Source organism: Gastrolobium bilobum, unplaced genomic scaffold, assembly GCF_033153095.1.
Source record: "Gastrolobium bilobum isolate Gb01-03AN ecotype WA unplaced genomic scaffold, APGP_CSIRO_Gbil_v1 utg63717, whole genome shotgun sequence".
Classification (NCBI taxonomy): domain Eukaryota; kingdom Viridiplantae; phylum Streptophyta; class Magnoliopsida; order Fabales; family Fabaceae; genus Gastrolobium; species Gastrolobium bilobum.
In genome coordinates this window covers 63,844-77,836 of record NW_026899875.1, presented here as the reverse complement: position 1 = coordinate 77,836, position 13,993 = coordinate 63,844, and the positions used below count along the sequence as shown (strand labels likewise).

At 32.9% G+C, this 13,993-nt stretch overlaps 1 protein-coding gene across 3 annotated transcripts; it reads left to right on the top strand.

The window, feature by feature from the left end:
- Positions 1-663: 663 nt before the first annotated feature.
- LOC133294062 (ubiquitin carboxyl-terminal hydrolase 14-like) lies at positions 664-13,015 on the top strand. 3 transcript variants are annotated; one of them, XM_061492712.1, is made up of 20 exons: positions 664-975; positions 1,417-1,588; positions 1,763-1,875; positions 1,992-2,328; positions 3,129-3,223; positions 4,015-4,148; positions 4,232-4,288; positions 4,553-4,630; positions 4,958-5,012; positions 5,099-5,140; positions 5,894-5,974; positions 7,510-7,708; positions 7,802-7,859; positions 7,939-8,061; positions 8,606-8,697; positions 8,796-8,885; positions 10,721-10,888; positions 11,010-11,113; positions 11,287-11,410; positions 12,514-13,015. In XM_061492712.1, exons 1-20 carry the CDS (start codon positions 868-870, stop codon positions 12,690-12,692), a joined length of 2,409 nt encoding a protein of 802 aa, XP_061348696.1. In that variant the 5' UTR covers positions 664-867; the 3' UTR covers positions 12,693-13,015. The 3 variants fall into 3 exon arrangements, with proteins under 3 accessions (XP_061348696.1, XP_061348695.1, XP_061348697.1); XM_061492711.1 differs by having other exon boundaries at positions 10,986-11,113; XM_061492713.1 differs by lacking the exons at positions 11,010-11,113; positions 12,514-13,015 and having other exon boundaries at positions 11,287-11,411.
- Positions 13,016-13,993: the final 978 nt, after the last annotated feature.

Here is a 13,993-nt window from a genome sequence, read left to right as displayed (position 1 = left end):
TGGAGTGAACATTAATATGTGTTAAAGGTGCTGAAAACCCCCCTTTATCCTTTACTATAGATACCTATGCTGAAGAACCCCCTTATCCTTTACTATAGATAATTATATGGGTTTATCATCTATTATTTAACATGACCACAAAAAGTTTCCTACACACACAACATTTTGTGGGGCCCGCAGCAAAAAAAAAAAAAAAACTTCGGCACGCAAAACGAATCTCTATAACATAACACAATCACTTTTCCTACAACATAACTCTTATAAAACCCTAATTATATATAGATGAAGTGCATTAGTAATTAGAGAAATTGTGCACACAATGAGTGGTTATATTATATATAGTCGATGGAAGTTGAAAGAAAGTAAAGGAGTAAAATGCTTCATATAGTGAGAATAAAAATAAGAACTATTTAATTGGTCCATAACACTATCTTTTTCTTACAAAAATTTAAGTTTATATGGATACATACATTTCCCTTTATCTAACTTCACTTTATTTACTCAAAAAAAATTCAGACGAATTTGATCTAAATTACTTCAACCCATTTACAAAACGGTTCAAAGACAGATTGAGAACCGGTTCCGGTCCAGTTTTCAAATCTATCATACTCCATTAAAGCCCAAGTGAGTTTTCAGTATTGTGCTAGACTTAAAAAAGACTGTTCTAGACTTGTTTGACGAACAAGTACGTGCTTCACGAAACGCCTCTTTTCTTTGCTTTCTTTCTTTCTTTTAATCGCAGCTCTTTCTGATACTTTGGCATTGGGGTTAAGGCAAAACACTGATTCATTTCTAAATCCCTCGTTCTTCTTACTTGTGACTCGGAAAGGTTTCTTGTTTTTCTCTGTTAAGAGCAAATTGACGACGATGACCGAACCCTTGGATTTGCTCCGGTCCAATCTCTCCCGGGTTCGGATCCCGGAACCAACCAATCGCATCTACAAGCACGAATGCTGCGTATCATTCGACACACCGGTAATTATTTTTTCTTCTTCTTTTCAAATGATGAATTTTAGTTTAAAGCAACTTCTTCTTCTTCTTTTTTAATTTCATTTTTCTTCCTATTATTTGAACGCATTAGGTTTTATCTTTTCAATTCTTGGCGAACGTTGGCTAGTATTTCTTGAAATTTTTTTTTTTTTTGAGTTGATTATTGCTTGGTTGCTGAGAAAGCTTGGAAATGCATGAGAATATAATGATGAACATACTAGTATAGTGTTTTTTTTTATTTAATCTTTTAATTTTTAGTTTTTCTTAATTAGAGATTGGCAATTAGGAATTTATGGTTTCTAAGCATTAAGAATTTCAGATATTATTGCAAAAACGGTTTCTGATTTATATGATTCTCTCTTAGTCAGTGAATCTGATTGGAAATCAATTTTTCTACTGGTGACGGTTTCTTTTGATGAATTTCAGAGGTCAGAAGGTGGGCTGTTCATCGACTTGCACGCTTTTCTTGCTTTTGGGAAGGATTTTGTGGGTTGGAATTATGAGAAGACTGGAAATCCTGTCTATTTGAATATTAAGCAGACAAAAAAGGTAGTTCCTGAAGATAGGCCTGCAAAGAAACCAACACTCTTAGCAATTGGTATGTGAGTCAGGTCATTCGTGGCCGCATTATGTCCATGAATCTCATAAAATAAAACATTCCTTTTAAATTATGTGCTTTGTTCATTTCTTACATTACTCTTTTTTTGAGTTTTTGACAATCTTGGCTATTCTTTTTTGGATACCATAATTTTATGCATCTTATTAACTACAGGTGTTGATGGCGGATTTGAAAATGATGAGGTTGAATATGAGGAAACTCATAGTATAGTTATATTACCCAAGTATGTTTCTCTTCCATTTCCGTCTGTGGAATTGCCAGAGAAGGTACTTATTGCGCTATTTTTAGTTTTCTCTATTTATTCCCCCTTTTATTGATTAAAGAGAAGTTGTATGCCTCATAGGAGTTTAATTTAGTTATCTCATTTGTTAAAAATATTTAGGTAAGGTTGGCAGCTGATGCAATCTTACTAGCTGAGGGTGCTGAACGAAAGGAGCAACTTGCAGCTTGGACTGCTGATAAGAAACAAGTTAGTGTCCATGCAATGAATTTACTACAGATTGACAATGGTGTTGTTATTCCGCCATTTGGATGGAAATGTGCTAAGTGTGAGAAGATGGACAATCTTTGGCTAAATCTGACTGATGGAATGATTCTTTGCGGGAGGAAAAATTGGGATGGAAGTGGTGGAAACAATCATGCTTTTGAGCATTACATGCAGACAGCCTACCCTCTTGCTGTAAAGCTTGGGACTATCACTGCTGATCTCGAGGCAGCAGGTGATGCCCCATTGCTGTATATTGTGTTTTTGCGAATTAATATCATTGGTTTGCTTTTATGGCATCCAAATTGTAATCATGAAGTGTTACTATTATGCCCTTCTGATTGTTTTTGGGTTACAATTACGAGGTTTTATTTAACTATTAATTTTATCATGGTCTGGTCATATTTTTGCTTCTGTGGCACTGGGTTTTAAATACTAATTAAATAGAAATTTAATTATCACTTTCAAGATCTCAATGCTGATTATTCTCTTACGAAATAGAGGAAGAAATTGAAAAATATTTGGGAATATAAAGCTAGGCAGATTCTCTTACATTATTCAGGGGGAAGGGATGGGGGTGGGGATAAAATGATCTGGAACTGCTTTTTAGTAGTTTTAAGCTTGGGTTCACCATGCATTCTGTGTGAAAAGTTTAACCATTTTAAAGAACAATATGTTGTTTATTGATGTTTGATCCATCCCAAACACTAGGTGATTTTTATGTGGTGGGGTTTTTATAAAGATATAAGTGTTTACGTTGAGATTTAGATTCCAACTTGCACTTTTGCATGACGTCATGTTGAAAGAGCTAAATTACAATTTTTTATTATTTTTTCAATTAAGTGTTAAAGATCATTAATTAAGTACTTCTGTGACACTGGGATAAAGCACTGTTTTTCTTTAAATAGTTTTATTTTTTTAGCCTGAACTAATTATTTAAATTATTTACTTAAATATGTTCTGCGGGGTAGATGATGAATAGTTTTCTCTTCTGCACTGCATACTAATTATGGGTAATGTATTGTGGGAGTTCAGATGTTTTCTCCTATCCAGAGGATGAGAGTGTGTTGGATCCACAATTAGCGCAGCATCTGGCATTTTTTGGCATTGACTTTTCATCACTACAAAAGGTTAATCATTTATCTTTAAATGATACATTTTTTTGAGACAGTATTTAATTACTCATGGCTTCTCTGAGACTGCCCTTGTTGACTTTATGTCTGTTAAAACTCAAAACAGTATTATTTATCAAATTGCCTTCCTTCACGAGATGGGAGAAATGGAGGATATTTCTTGATACACCCCTTCAGTTTTTACTTTTGAAATAGAAAGACATCTTAATAGTTCACTGCTTAATGGTGCATTTGAAAAGTTACTATATTTTCCTTATGTATCTGCCTGTCATGAGGTCCATGAAGACATTGTTCAAATGAAAAAGTCCTATGTTGGAACCTTGCACTGTTGCAGGATTGCATTATTTTCTTCACCTACTATTGATGGTGTTGAGCTTAGAAAGGTTGCATGTCGCATAGATCCAGGGCTTGCTATTTGAGATGGCGAAAGCATTTATTTGGTAGTAGGATATCTATGAAATCAAGTGTTTGGGTTTTCGGTGTCTGCATTTAACTTTACTGTGATATTTGCTATATCACATCCAAACAGCAAAATTCAAATTGTAACATTTCTCCGGTATGAGAGGTTAGACTTCCGATGACTGGTGATATCATATTGTTTGGATGTGATATTCTTTTGATGGATGTTTAAGCATAGGTAGCTTCCGAGGTTGAAGAAGATTCATTTGGAGGTTTGAGAATTATTTTTGTCTTGTTGCTCTAACGGGCATGGTCTAAGAGTGTACTTACCATAAATTAAATATCAAGTGACTCAATTTTTTTTAAGTTACCCACTTTCTTATATTTAGACTGAAATGACGACTGCTGAAAGAGAACTTGACCAAAATACCAATTTTGACTGGAATCGAATCCAAGAGAGTGGACAAGATGTAGATCCAATTTTTGGACCTGGATATACAGGATTGGTCAATATTGGAAACAGGTAGCGTTGATCCCTATGATTTGCTGCTTATTATAAAGTATTAGTTTGATACTTTCTTATTTCTTCATTTTGTTTTCATTCAGTTGTTACATGGCTGCAACTATGCAAGTTGTGTTTTCAACGAGATCCTTCATATCACGGTCAGTTCATGTCTTTTTATAGAAAGTTTGTATTGACTCGTATTTCTCAATGAATAGAGATTACAATTATAAAACTTTTCTATGGAAAAAAATAAATACATATTGATTCTAATTTGATCCTAATTAAGGAAAAAATCATATCCCTATGAATTAGGGACTGGACATAATCCTAAAAGATACAAGGGTTTCTACACTTTTTTTTTTTTTAAACTGTTCAAAACATGTTTGCATTTACTTCAATTTCTGTTATTATTTCATATTTAGGTACTACTTGAACCAAAGTCTAAAGAAGGCATTTGAGGTGTCTCCTGCTGATCCAACTGTAGACCTGAATATGCAGTTGTAAGTGCATGTTTGGATACTGATTTTGTTAGATTAAGATTACTGTCACCATCTCTGATTTGTTACTTGCCGTTTTTGTATAATAAGAGCATCTGTGCCACATCATACATGGTTGTTTTATTTTATTATACTTTTTCCATGTCAAAGATGGATTTGGTAGGTCATTTGTGCAAATAATCCATGTGTATAACATTACTTGTATATTCTAGGAGAACATTCTGTTTCCTCCATAAAAGAAAATGTTTACAAGAGGAGGTACTTCAAGGCACAGATCCTTTTTTTTATTATAATTCAAAGAAGTATAACAATAGTTCTGTTTGTTGACAGGACAAAATTGGCACATGGTTTACTTTCTGGTAAATATTCTGTTCCAGCATTTGAGGTATGTCCTCCTAGCTCAATAAACTTCATTTGAATATTTGTTTAGAGTCTTAGCTAATATATATGTTACCTTTGTCTGTTATCCAGAATGATGAAAAAGAAAATGTGGCTACCTCAACTACGACTGCTGTAAGCTTTCTGGCTCCTTGGTGATTGAAATTCTTAGCCTATATACACCTTCATGACTATTGAAGTTTTATAATTTGATAAGTTCTTCTGCAAGAAACATGCTCATTTGTTTGTTTGTTTTCTTTTTCTTAATTTTTGTGTGTTAAAGGAATGTACTCATGAAGGTGTATGTTCTACCAATGAGGTGGCATAACTAACTTTTGGAGGGAGAATAGAATATTCTAGGAGGTTAGGCTGAGTATAAGATGGGGAATGCGAAGTGTGTGTGTATCTTGGATTTCTGGGGAATTATTGGGACCTTTGGGAGGGAAACCTGAGCCTCTCGAACGGCGCGGGAGTTTTATCTTGTTTCTGTCATCTTTTTCTTTTTTAATACAGTTATGGTTTCCTGCATTTCGCTTGGTTTTTACAAGCTTGTAACTAGTTCCATTTTAATCAATATTAAGGAGCTGTGTTGCTTTTGTGGGTTTTTTCTCTCTGTTTTCCATTGTCTTATCCTTGGTACTTAACAGTGTGTGTGTGTGTGTGGTTATATACTTTACTAGCTTTTGGGATGGACTATTTTTTTCCATGGAATGAATTTTAGTTAGGATGGGGTTGAACGTGTTGTTATGGCTTTTGGTTGAAGTCCCAATTGGAAATGAAAGATTCATGTTAATGAATGTTCTCATATATCCTCTTTAATGTTATTGTTTCCTATCTTGATTATTTGTCTTTACCCATTTCCTCTGTCTGTCCCGGTCCACTTATTAGAAACAAAAAGGGATACGCCCACGTATGTTCAAAGCTGTAATTGCTGCCAGCCATCCTGAGTTTTCATCTATGCGGCAACAGGTATGTTTAGCAACTTATTTTTTTCTGAACATGAATTAGTGGCATAAGAAGCATTTAATATTCTTCTGTTTTGTATGTCAACAGTTATTTATGAATTTAATTTGGAAAGGAAACTTGAGCATATATGAAATTACATCTGTTTCTTGAACCTTCGTATGTTAACACCACATAAGCCAGTGGAAGGTGCAGAGAAAATATTCTTTGAAGCTTGGAATCATGTCAGTTATTGATTTCTGTATGGTAATCATTAAAAAATAAATCCGTATGAGCTTATGAGGTAGGCTATTTTGAAATAGAGGGCAACACATTTCTCTTGCAAGGAAGTGTGAGTTTTTTACAGTTAATTGGAAGCATATGCTAATGCTTGATAAAATTACAAGATTGTTTTATGTATATGTATATATATGTATGTATATGTATATATACATACATATATATATATATATATATATATATGTATGTATATATATATATATATCCAAAAGTTATATTTTTTTAAAGTGAACTTGTAGTCGAGCAACAAAGCTAAGAGTCCATGAATAATATTATCTTCTTTGTCATAACTGTTTAAAACAGCTTAGTTGGATTTACTTATGGTTAGGCCTTACTGTGTTTATTTTGGCTTTTGATAAACCTAAAGTAGATAAACAAAGTACTCCCCATTAAAACTCAACATGCGAGGATGGGGTGAGGAGAATCCTTGTATGCCTAAAGTATAATAGCCTACCTCATATAAATATGAGATAGGCTATTTTGAAATAGAGGGCAACACATTTCTCTTGCAAGGAAGTGAGTTTTTTACAGTTAATTGGAAGCATATGCTAATGCTTGATAAAATTAGAAGATTGTTTTATGTATATGTATATATGCAAAGTTATGTTTTTTTAAAGTGAACTTGTAGTCTAGCAACAAAGCTAAGAGTCCATGAGTAATATTATCTTCTTTGTCATTGTAAAGAACCAATTCAACCCAAAAGCTTAAGCTTTCGGGTAAGGCTACATTAATGGTTTTATATATCTCACAACACGGCCCCTCACACGAGAGCCCACTGGGCTTGAAGGGTGGACAATGCACAGGCCTACCTACCTGTGCGAAGAAAGAAATTCCACTAGAAATAAAGTGGGGGACGGCGAGGTTCGAACCCGGGACACGAGGCTCTGATACCATGTAAAGAACCAATTCAACCCAAAAGCTTAAGCTTTCGGGTGAGGCTACATTAATGGTTTTATATATCTCACAACAGTCATAGCTGTTTAAAACAGCTTAGTTGGATTTACTTATGGTTAGGCCTTACTGTGTTTATTTTGACTTTTAATAAGCCTAAAGTAGATAAAAAGCACTCCCCATTAAAACTCAACATGCGAGGATGGGGTGAGGAGAGTCCTTGTATGCCTAAAGTATATAACATATAAATATAAGGTGTTTTGATTCTTCAGAAATTTCTTCCATCCTTACTTTAACATGTAGTATATTGTTCTATTTAAAGTCATCTTACTTTTCTATCTCTTGACTGCATGATTCCAACTTGATGCTAGGATGCTTTAGAATTTTTCCTACATTTTCTTGACCAAGTTGAACGAGATAATGCTGGAAAAACTGAACTGGATCCTGGGAGGAGTTTCAAGTTTGGTATTGAAGATAGAATTTTGTGTTCATCTGGAAAAGTTACATATAATAGAAGGCATGACTGCATTCTTTCTCTCAATATCCCGTTATATGAAGCTACTAACAAAGGTGAGTTTTTAAGTCACCAACCTTGACTGAACTGAGAACTGAGATGTGTTCGGGATCTTAAAGCTCATACTTGTATTGTTTGAGAAATCTCAGAAGAATTAGAATCCTTTCCCAAACAGAAAGCAGAGAAACTTGCAGAAGGAAAGGAAATGTAAGTACATATGCTTAGAAATCCTATTATTTTCTTCCGATGCTTTTTTTGACGATGCTGAGCATATTTATTCTAATAGAACTGGCAATGAGATTGTGCGTCCAAGGGTTCCTTTAGAAGCTTGCCTTGCTAATTTGATGGCTCCTGAGGAGATACATGATTTTTACAGCACTGCTTTGAAAACAAAGACGACAGCACTGAAGTAAGCATTCTGAAGTTTCTAAATGTATTAAATTACATTGCCATGCTTGTTGCTCCACATTGGATAGAAGTTATATAGGCTATCATTTTAGTTCCATGACAAGCATTGTCTATTAATGTCATTGTCTTTGGTAAGTGGAAGACAATCCCATTTGGTTAGGAGTTACTTCGCCAAGCTAATATAGGGTGTGCATGACAATTGACAATGTTTCCAAACATAGTCATTTTTAAAAAAAAAATATTTAGTCTGGGAACAAAAAGTGGTGAGAAATTGTGTTTCATAATACTGGTTTATTTTTCTGTTCGAGAGAATGAACCAAAGCTCAAGAACAAAAATTGAAAAAAAGAAAAGAAAAAAGAGACAACAATTGTTTGTTTCTTTGTTCCCCGGCACATTCTTTATGAAATACATATATCATAGAATGTGTTCTCAGAATTTGAAAATTAAAATGAAGGAATCACTCTATTAAATACAAATATGGCAGAATGTGTGTTACAGATCATTTGAAAATCATCTTGATGCTAAAACATCATTTATTCTATAGGACTGCAGGTCTGACCTCATTTCCTGATTACCTGGTGTTACATATGCGGAAATTTGTTATGGAGACAGGAGGATGGGTACCCAAAAAGCTTGGTATGCTTTGTCTCTATATGCCTATTTTTGCTACAAAGTAATGTTCCTTGAAAAATTTTCTGATCTATATATTTTTATAAGCATTTTTCTTCTTTCAGATGTGTATATTGATGTTCCTGATATCATAGATATCAGTCACATGCGCAGCAAAGGTCACCAGGCCGGGGAAGAACTGTTACCTGATGGGGGTATGTGAGAATTTTTCTGTTCAGGTGATATCTTGTAGAGATTTAAATGGCAAAAAACAGATAATTTGTTTCGTAGAAATCAAGCACACAAAAATTGTCAAAACTAAATTGTGTGCTAATGCTCGCATATGTGTCACCTTTCTTTTTTATATGTTTAAGGTCCCACTGCTATGTCATAAGTAGAATTTGATGTCAAGAGATCAAGTTTATAGATTTGGTGGCTTACATTGATAATATCATTTTCCCTTCCCTTGCTTATGATTCCACATATGCTTTTAGTCCAGATAAATGAGTTTTTTAATACTCTCTTTTTTTACTAGTTTTCAACTTAACCTGTTCATTTCGTATATTAATAAATATAGAATATAGTTGGTCTGTCACTAACACTATATCTCTCAAGCTGCAATTTTATACTAAATGAATGTGCTGAATCTGACTATATCATAAAGTGTAATGCCCGTGTTGACCTGGCTTATTACACTGATTTCTGAGCGGTAAAATCTGATAACATATCGAGTCTAGCGACATCTATCTGGTTACATTTTTTATTTTTTTTTGTACATCCAACCATTTACCATACAGCTTAACCACTTATAACAGTGTCAAAGAAAAGGCAAACAGCCTGAACAAAGTTCTCAAACAGACTTAACAAATCACAGGCAGCGGAAAATTTCTATCTCCTTTATAGGACCTGATGTTATGCGAGAGAAACTTTCTTCCTTCAAACTCTTCCACAAACACGAAAAAATGCTGCATAACTTAAGGAAGCTCACCATTAAGGCCAATATTAAAAAATTAACATCAACAATACCTTTATCCCAAACTAGTTGAGCTTAGTGGCACGTGAACCCAAATAAATACTATGAAATACTATGAAAAGTTTGAGAATAAAAGACAGAATAAAAGAAAATAAAATAAAAATTTATGAATGACATAGAACTTAGAAAAGCAATAAACAATTAAAAAGAAAAATAAAATAAAACAAATTGAAAATAAAGATAAATAAGAGAGAAAAATAAAAATAGAGGAAAATAAAAGAAAACAAATAAATAAAAGAAAATAAAAATAACTAGAAAAAAATAGAGGAAAAAAAAAGACAATAAAAGAAAAGAAGAGTAGAAAAAAATTATGCGAAGAAATCTGAACATTTAGTATTTTCATTTTGGAGGTGGTATCCGGATATTCGGAAATTGATATCTGGATAAATGTCGAGCTTTATCTGGATACTAGAATCCCAATATTCGGATACTTAAAAGCCCATATCTGGACGGATTAGGGTTATGCATGACAATGATTCTGTTTGCTGACATTGTTTCTTGGGAAAAAAAAAATCTTATTTTTGTGCTTAAGAAAAGTTTGGGCAAAAAAAGGTTTGTCTACATAACTTTTTTATTCCCAAAGAGTGTGTATTTAATAAATAATATTTTTAATAAATAGTGTGTATTTAATGCTATTGGCACATTCCACTACTTGTGTATTTATAAATAGTGTGCCAGGGAATAAAAATGAAAAACAAGTTTTGTTCTTTATTTCTGTCGATTTGTGTTCCCAGGCAACCAGTTCATTCTCTATAGTAGAAAAATAAACTGGCTTTATCAAACGTTATTTCTAATCATTTCTGTTCCTCGGACTAAAAATAGAGAAAAAAAATTTCTGGAAATGTTGTCATTCACACCCTAGATTTCCCTAGTTAACTAGCAATTTTTGCTTCTCATCTGTTTTGCAACTCTTATTGTCATAGAAGTGCCTCTTTCAGCTAAATAACCTAATTACTGTTTACTGGAGTAAATCTGACAATTTTTTATCTATTGGCTTTCATTATCTGTGATTTGCAGTACCTGATGAGGAAGATTCAGACAAACCTTGGGTCAATGAAGAAATTGTCTCACAGCTGGTTTCCATGGGCTTTAACCATCTCCATTGCCAGAAAGCCGTTATAAATACATCAAATGCTGGGGTAGAAGAGGCAATGACTTGGTTACTATCTCACATGGATGATCCAGGTATCTGAAATTGAGTTTTCTGGTTATGTAGAACAACCTGGTTAGCAAGGTACCACTTAATGCAGGACATAATGCTGGATAAATCTGTTTTACTTAGATATTGACATTCCTACTTTAAAAGGCCATGGCTCTGAAACTTTTGCAATTGTTGACCAATCAAAAGTTGATACTCTAATTTCATTTGGATTTCAAGAAGATATTGCTAGAAAGGCACTTAAGGCATCGGTAATTTTCTCCTTTTATATATTCCCCTCTCCCCACACTCGCTAGTCGGGTTTAATTGGGGAGTTTTATTTTTTATATATATATTCCCCTCTCTTATGACTGTAGGATTAGGTTTTGGATAAAATGTGCAGGAATTATTTTTGACTGTCTAAATGGAAATTATTGTTCTGCAGGGTGGTAACATTGAAAAAGCAACAGATTGGATATTTAGCAATCCTGATGCATCAATCTCCTCTATGGATGCTTCCACATCAAACGCCATTCTCAATGATGTTGACCTACCTGATGGAGGAGGGAGTAAGTTTCTTTTACTTCTTCTGGTGTACCTTGCTGTTGATTGCATTGATCCTTAATGAGAAAGAAAAAAAAGGATGGTATTTAATCATGATACTCATTTAATTCTACTTCCCCTTTCACCGCAACCTGAATTTTGATCTTGCTATTCTGATTTCATTTTTGTGTTGCTTATATTTTTCCTTCCATGTAACTGATAAGTGGTAACATTTTCTCCCTAGGATTTAATTTAATTTTGATTTACTTATAAGAACCATATGATGCCACATGTTTAAAACACAATTGAAGGGTTTAAGTACTTGATGTGGCATTTTTTTGTTGAGGGGAAAAAGTTTCAAATTGTCGATGGATACTTTCTTTTTTCTCTCTCAAATTTCTAAGTTTAGTATATCTTCAACGGGGAAATATTTTATATGCTCCAGGACTACTGAATCTTTTGGTGCTCTCTCTCACAACATTAATTTTTTCTTTCCCTTTTTATCCCTGTTATTTTCTCACTTTTCCAATTTTACCCTCCTATTTACACTAAGGGACCACCTAAAAAATGGTCCCGGTTCACAATAAATAATCTCCTTCAACGGGGTGTTCTATAGTGCGCATCTCTGAACAGTGTATCCTGATGGATTTACCACATTTTAAGAAGTTACAACATCTATCTATTAGGCAATACTTTTATGACAACTTTTTGGGCAAAATATGCAACGTACGTATGTTTAAAAAGGGTCAAAATACTACTTACATAAAACATTTCTCGCAAAAATTGAGAGTCAAGACATAGGATAAAGTTGAAAAAAAATGGCTTTTATCTCATAAATTTGTAAGAAATCTGAAGAGAACTTGTAAACCACGATCGGTGTGCACTTTTATATAATATGCATCATATTCAAACCCATTTTTAATTTGCAAGATTGAATGAAAAGAAAATGTCAAAGTAGCTCTCTAAATCTGTGCCCTAAATTTGTAGTCTTAGGTTTTAATGCTATTTTTAATGGTTGTATCTGCCAAGACAAAACTTTGTTGTCTGGCCTTTTGTTATGCTCATTATTTTTTATTATTTTGACAATCTGATTTTTTTTAAAAAAATAACTTTTGTCATTATTCTACAGGATATCGACTTATTGGAATTGTTAGCCACAGTGGAACCTCGACGCAGTGTGGTCACTATGTTGCTCACGTTTTTAAAAATGATAGATGGGTTATTTTCAACGACAACAAGGTTGGGGCTTCTATTAATCCTCCCAAGGATATGGGCTATCTTTATTTCTTCGAGAGGCTTGATGGTTGAATTAAGATACAGTGTTAGGCATTGGACAAGGTGAATATTTCAACTGTAAGTGGCGCAGGACGTTTTAGAATATAGCGCAACATGCCACCTACTTCTCCTGATGTGATACATATTTGATACCCTTTTCTTGGTTAGCATGGTAAACAGTGCTCCAATTGGCTGAATCATTTTTTCTTGGTTCACGGTCGCCAGTAATCAAGAATTCTGGAACATAGACTATTTTTTTTTTATCTTTTAGATATTGCCCTTCCTGATGTTTTGGAATTCAAATAACAATGGAAGCAACAAATGATCATTTTGAGTGAGAATGTTCTTGCAGTTTTTGTATGTTTTCTAAATCCGGTTTCCATGAGAAGTTACTTATAGCTTATTCTTTTTTAGATGGCTGTTAATTAGGGGTGTGCAAAAGAATTGAATTGTACTGTGAATTAAATTCCACTGCAATTATAAGAATTGATTTTTAAAATGAGTTTATGATCTGAATTGATTTTTGAAAAATTAGTTTTGAATTGAACTGCTTAAAAAATCAGTTTATGAACTGATTTTTTTTTCTCTTATTTATTTATTTGACGCCTTCTTTTTTTTAATTATTTTATTTCTTTAGTTTTATTTTTATTTTTTCTCTTATTAATCTTTATTTTTATTTTTATTTTATTTTACTTTATTTTATTTTACTTTATTTTATTTTTAATTATTTAGCTTTTTTAAAAACAAAGTTATAGTATCATTTATATTTATATTTTTCATTATTTTTTTTATAATCTTTTCATATTTTTTATTTGTATTCAGAGCTGGTTCAAAAAAATAAATCTTGAATTGAACTATTTTTTCCAATTCATACAGCTAATAGAGGGAAAATATGTTTTTTAGTGTGATGAATAGTGTTATAAAATCTGATCCGTTATTGATTAAATTAGGATAGTGGGTCTGAGTTATTGGTTTAATGAACGAGTCAATTGATTGAACTGAACGCTTACATGAATTCACGGTTCATATTCAATATGACAATTCAGAATTTGAGTTATAAATTACAAAAGCTATTACACAATAGGCAAGTATTTAACATGTTTTTGTGAGTTTAAAATATAAATAACATACAAAACACAATTAATGAAAGTTCCAAAATGAGAAGAAAAATAGTATACATATCAAATAAGAAGAATATTGTTTCTTTATTTAAAAACTGACCAATATGAAACCAATAATTTTGGAAGAAATATTTTTCATTTTAAGCAATAGTTATTTTAGTTAAAACTAATATCTTTCATTTAATATTTAAATTAAAAAACCCATTAATTTTT

Coding starts and splice junctions, on each gene's coding strand:
- LOC133294062 (XM_061492711.1), top strand. CDS start 868: ATGACCGAACCCTTGGATTTGCTCCGGTCCAATCTCTCCCGGGTTCGG. Junction 5,141..5,893: donor CTACCTCAACTACGACTGCT/GTAAGCTTTCTG, acceptor TCCACTTATTAG/AAACAAAAAGGGATACGCCC. Junction 8,062..8,605: donor ACAAAGACGACAGCACTGAA/GTAAGCATTCTG, acceptor TTTATTCTATAG/GACTGCAGGTCTGACCTCAT.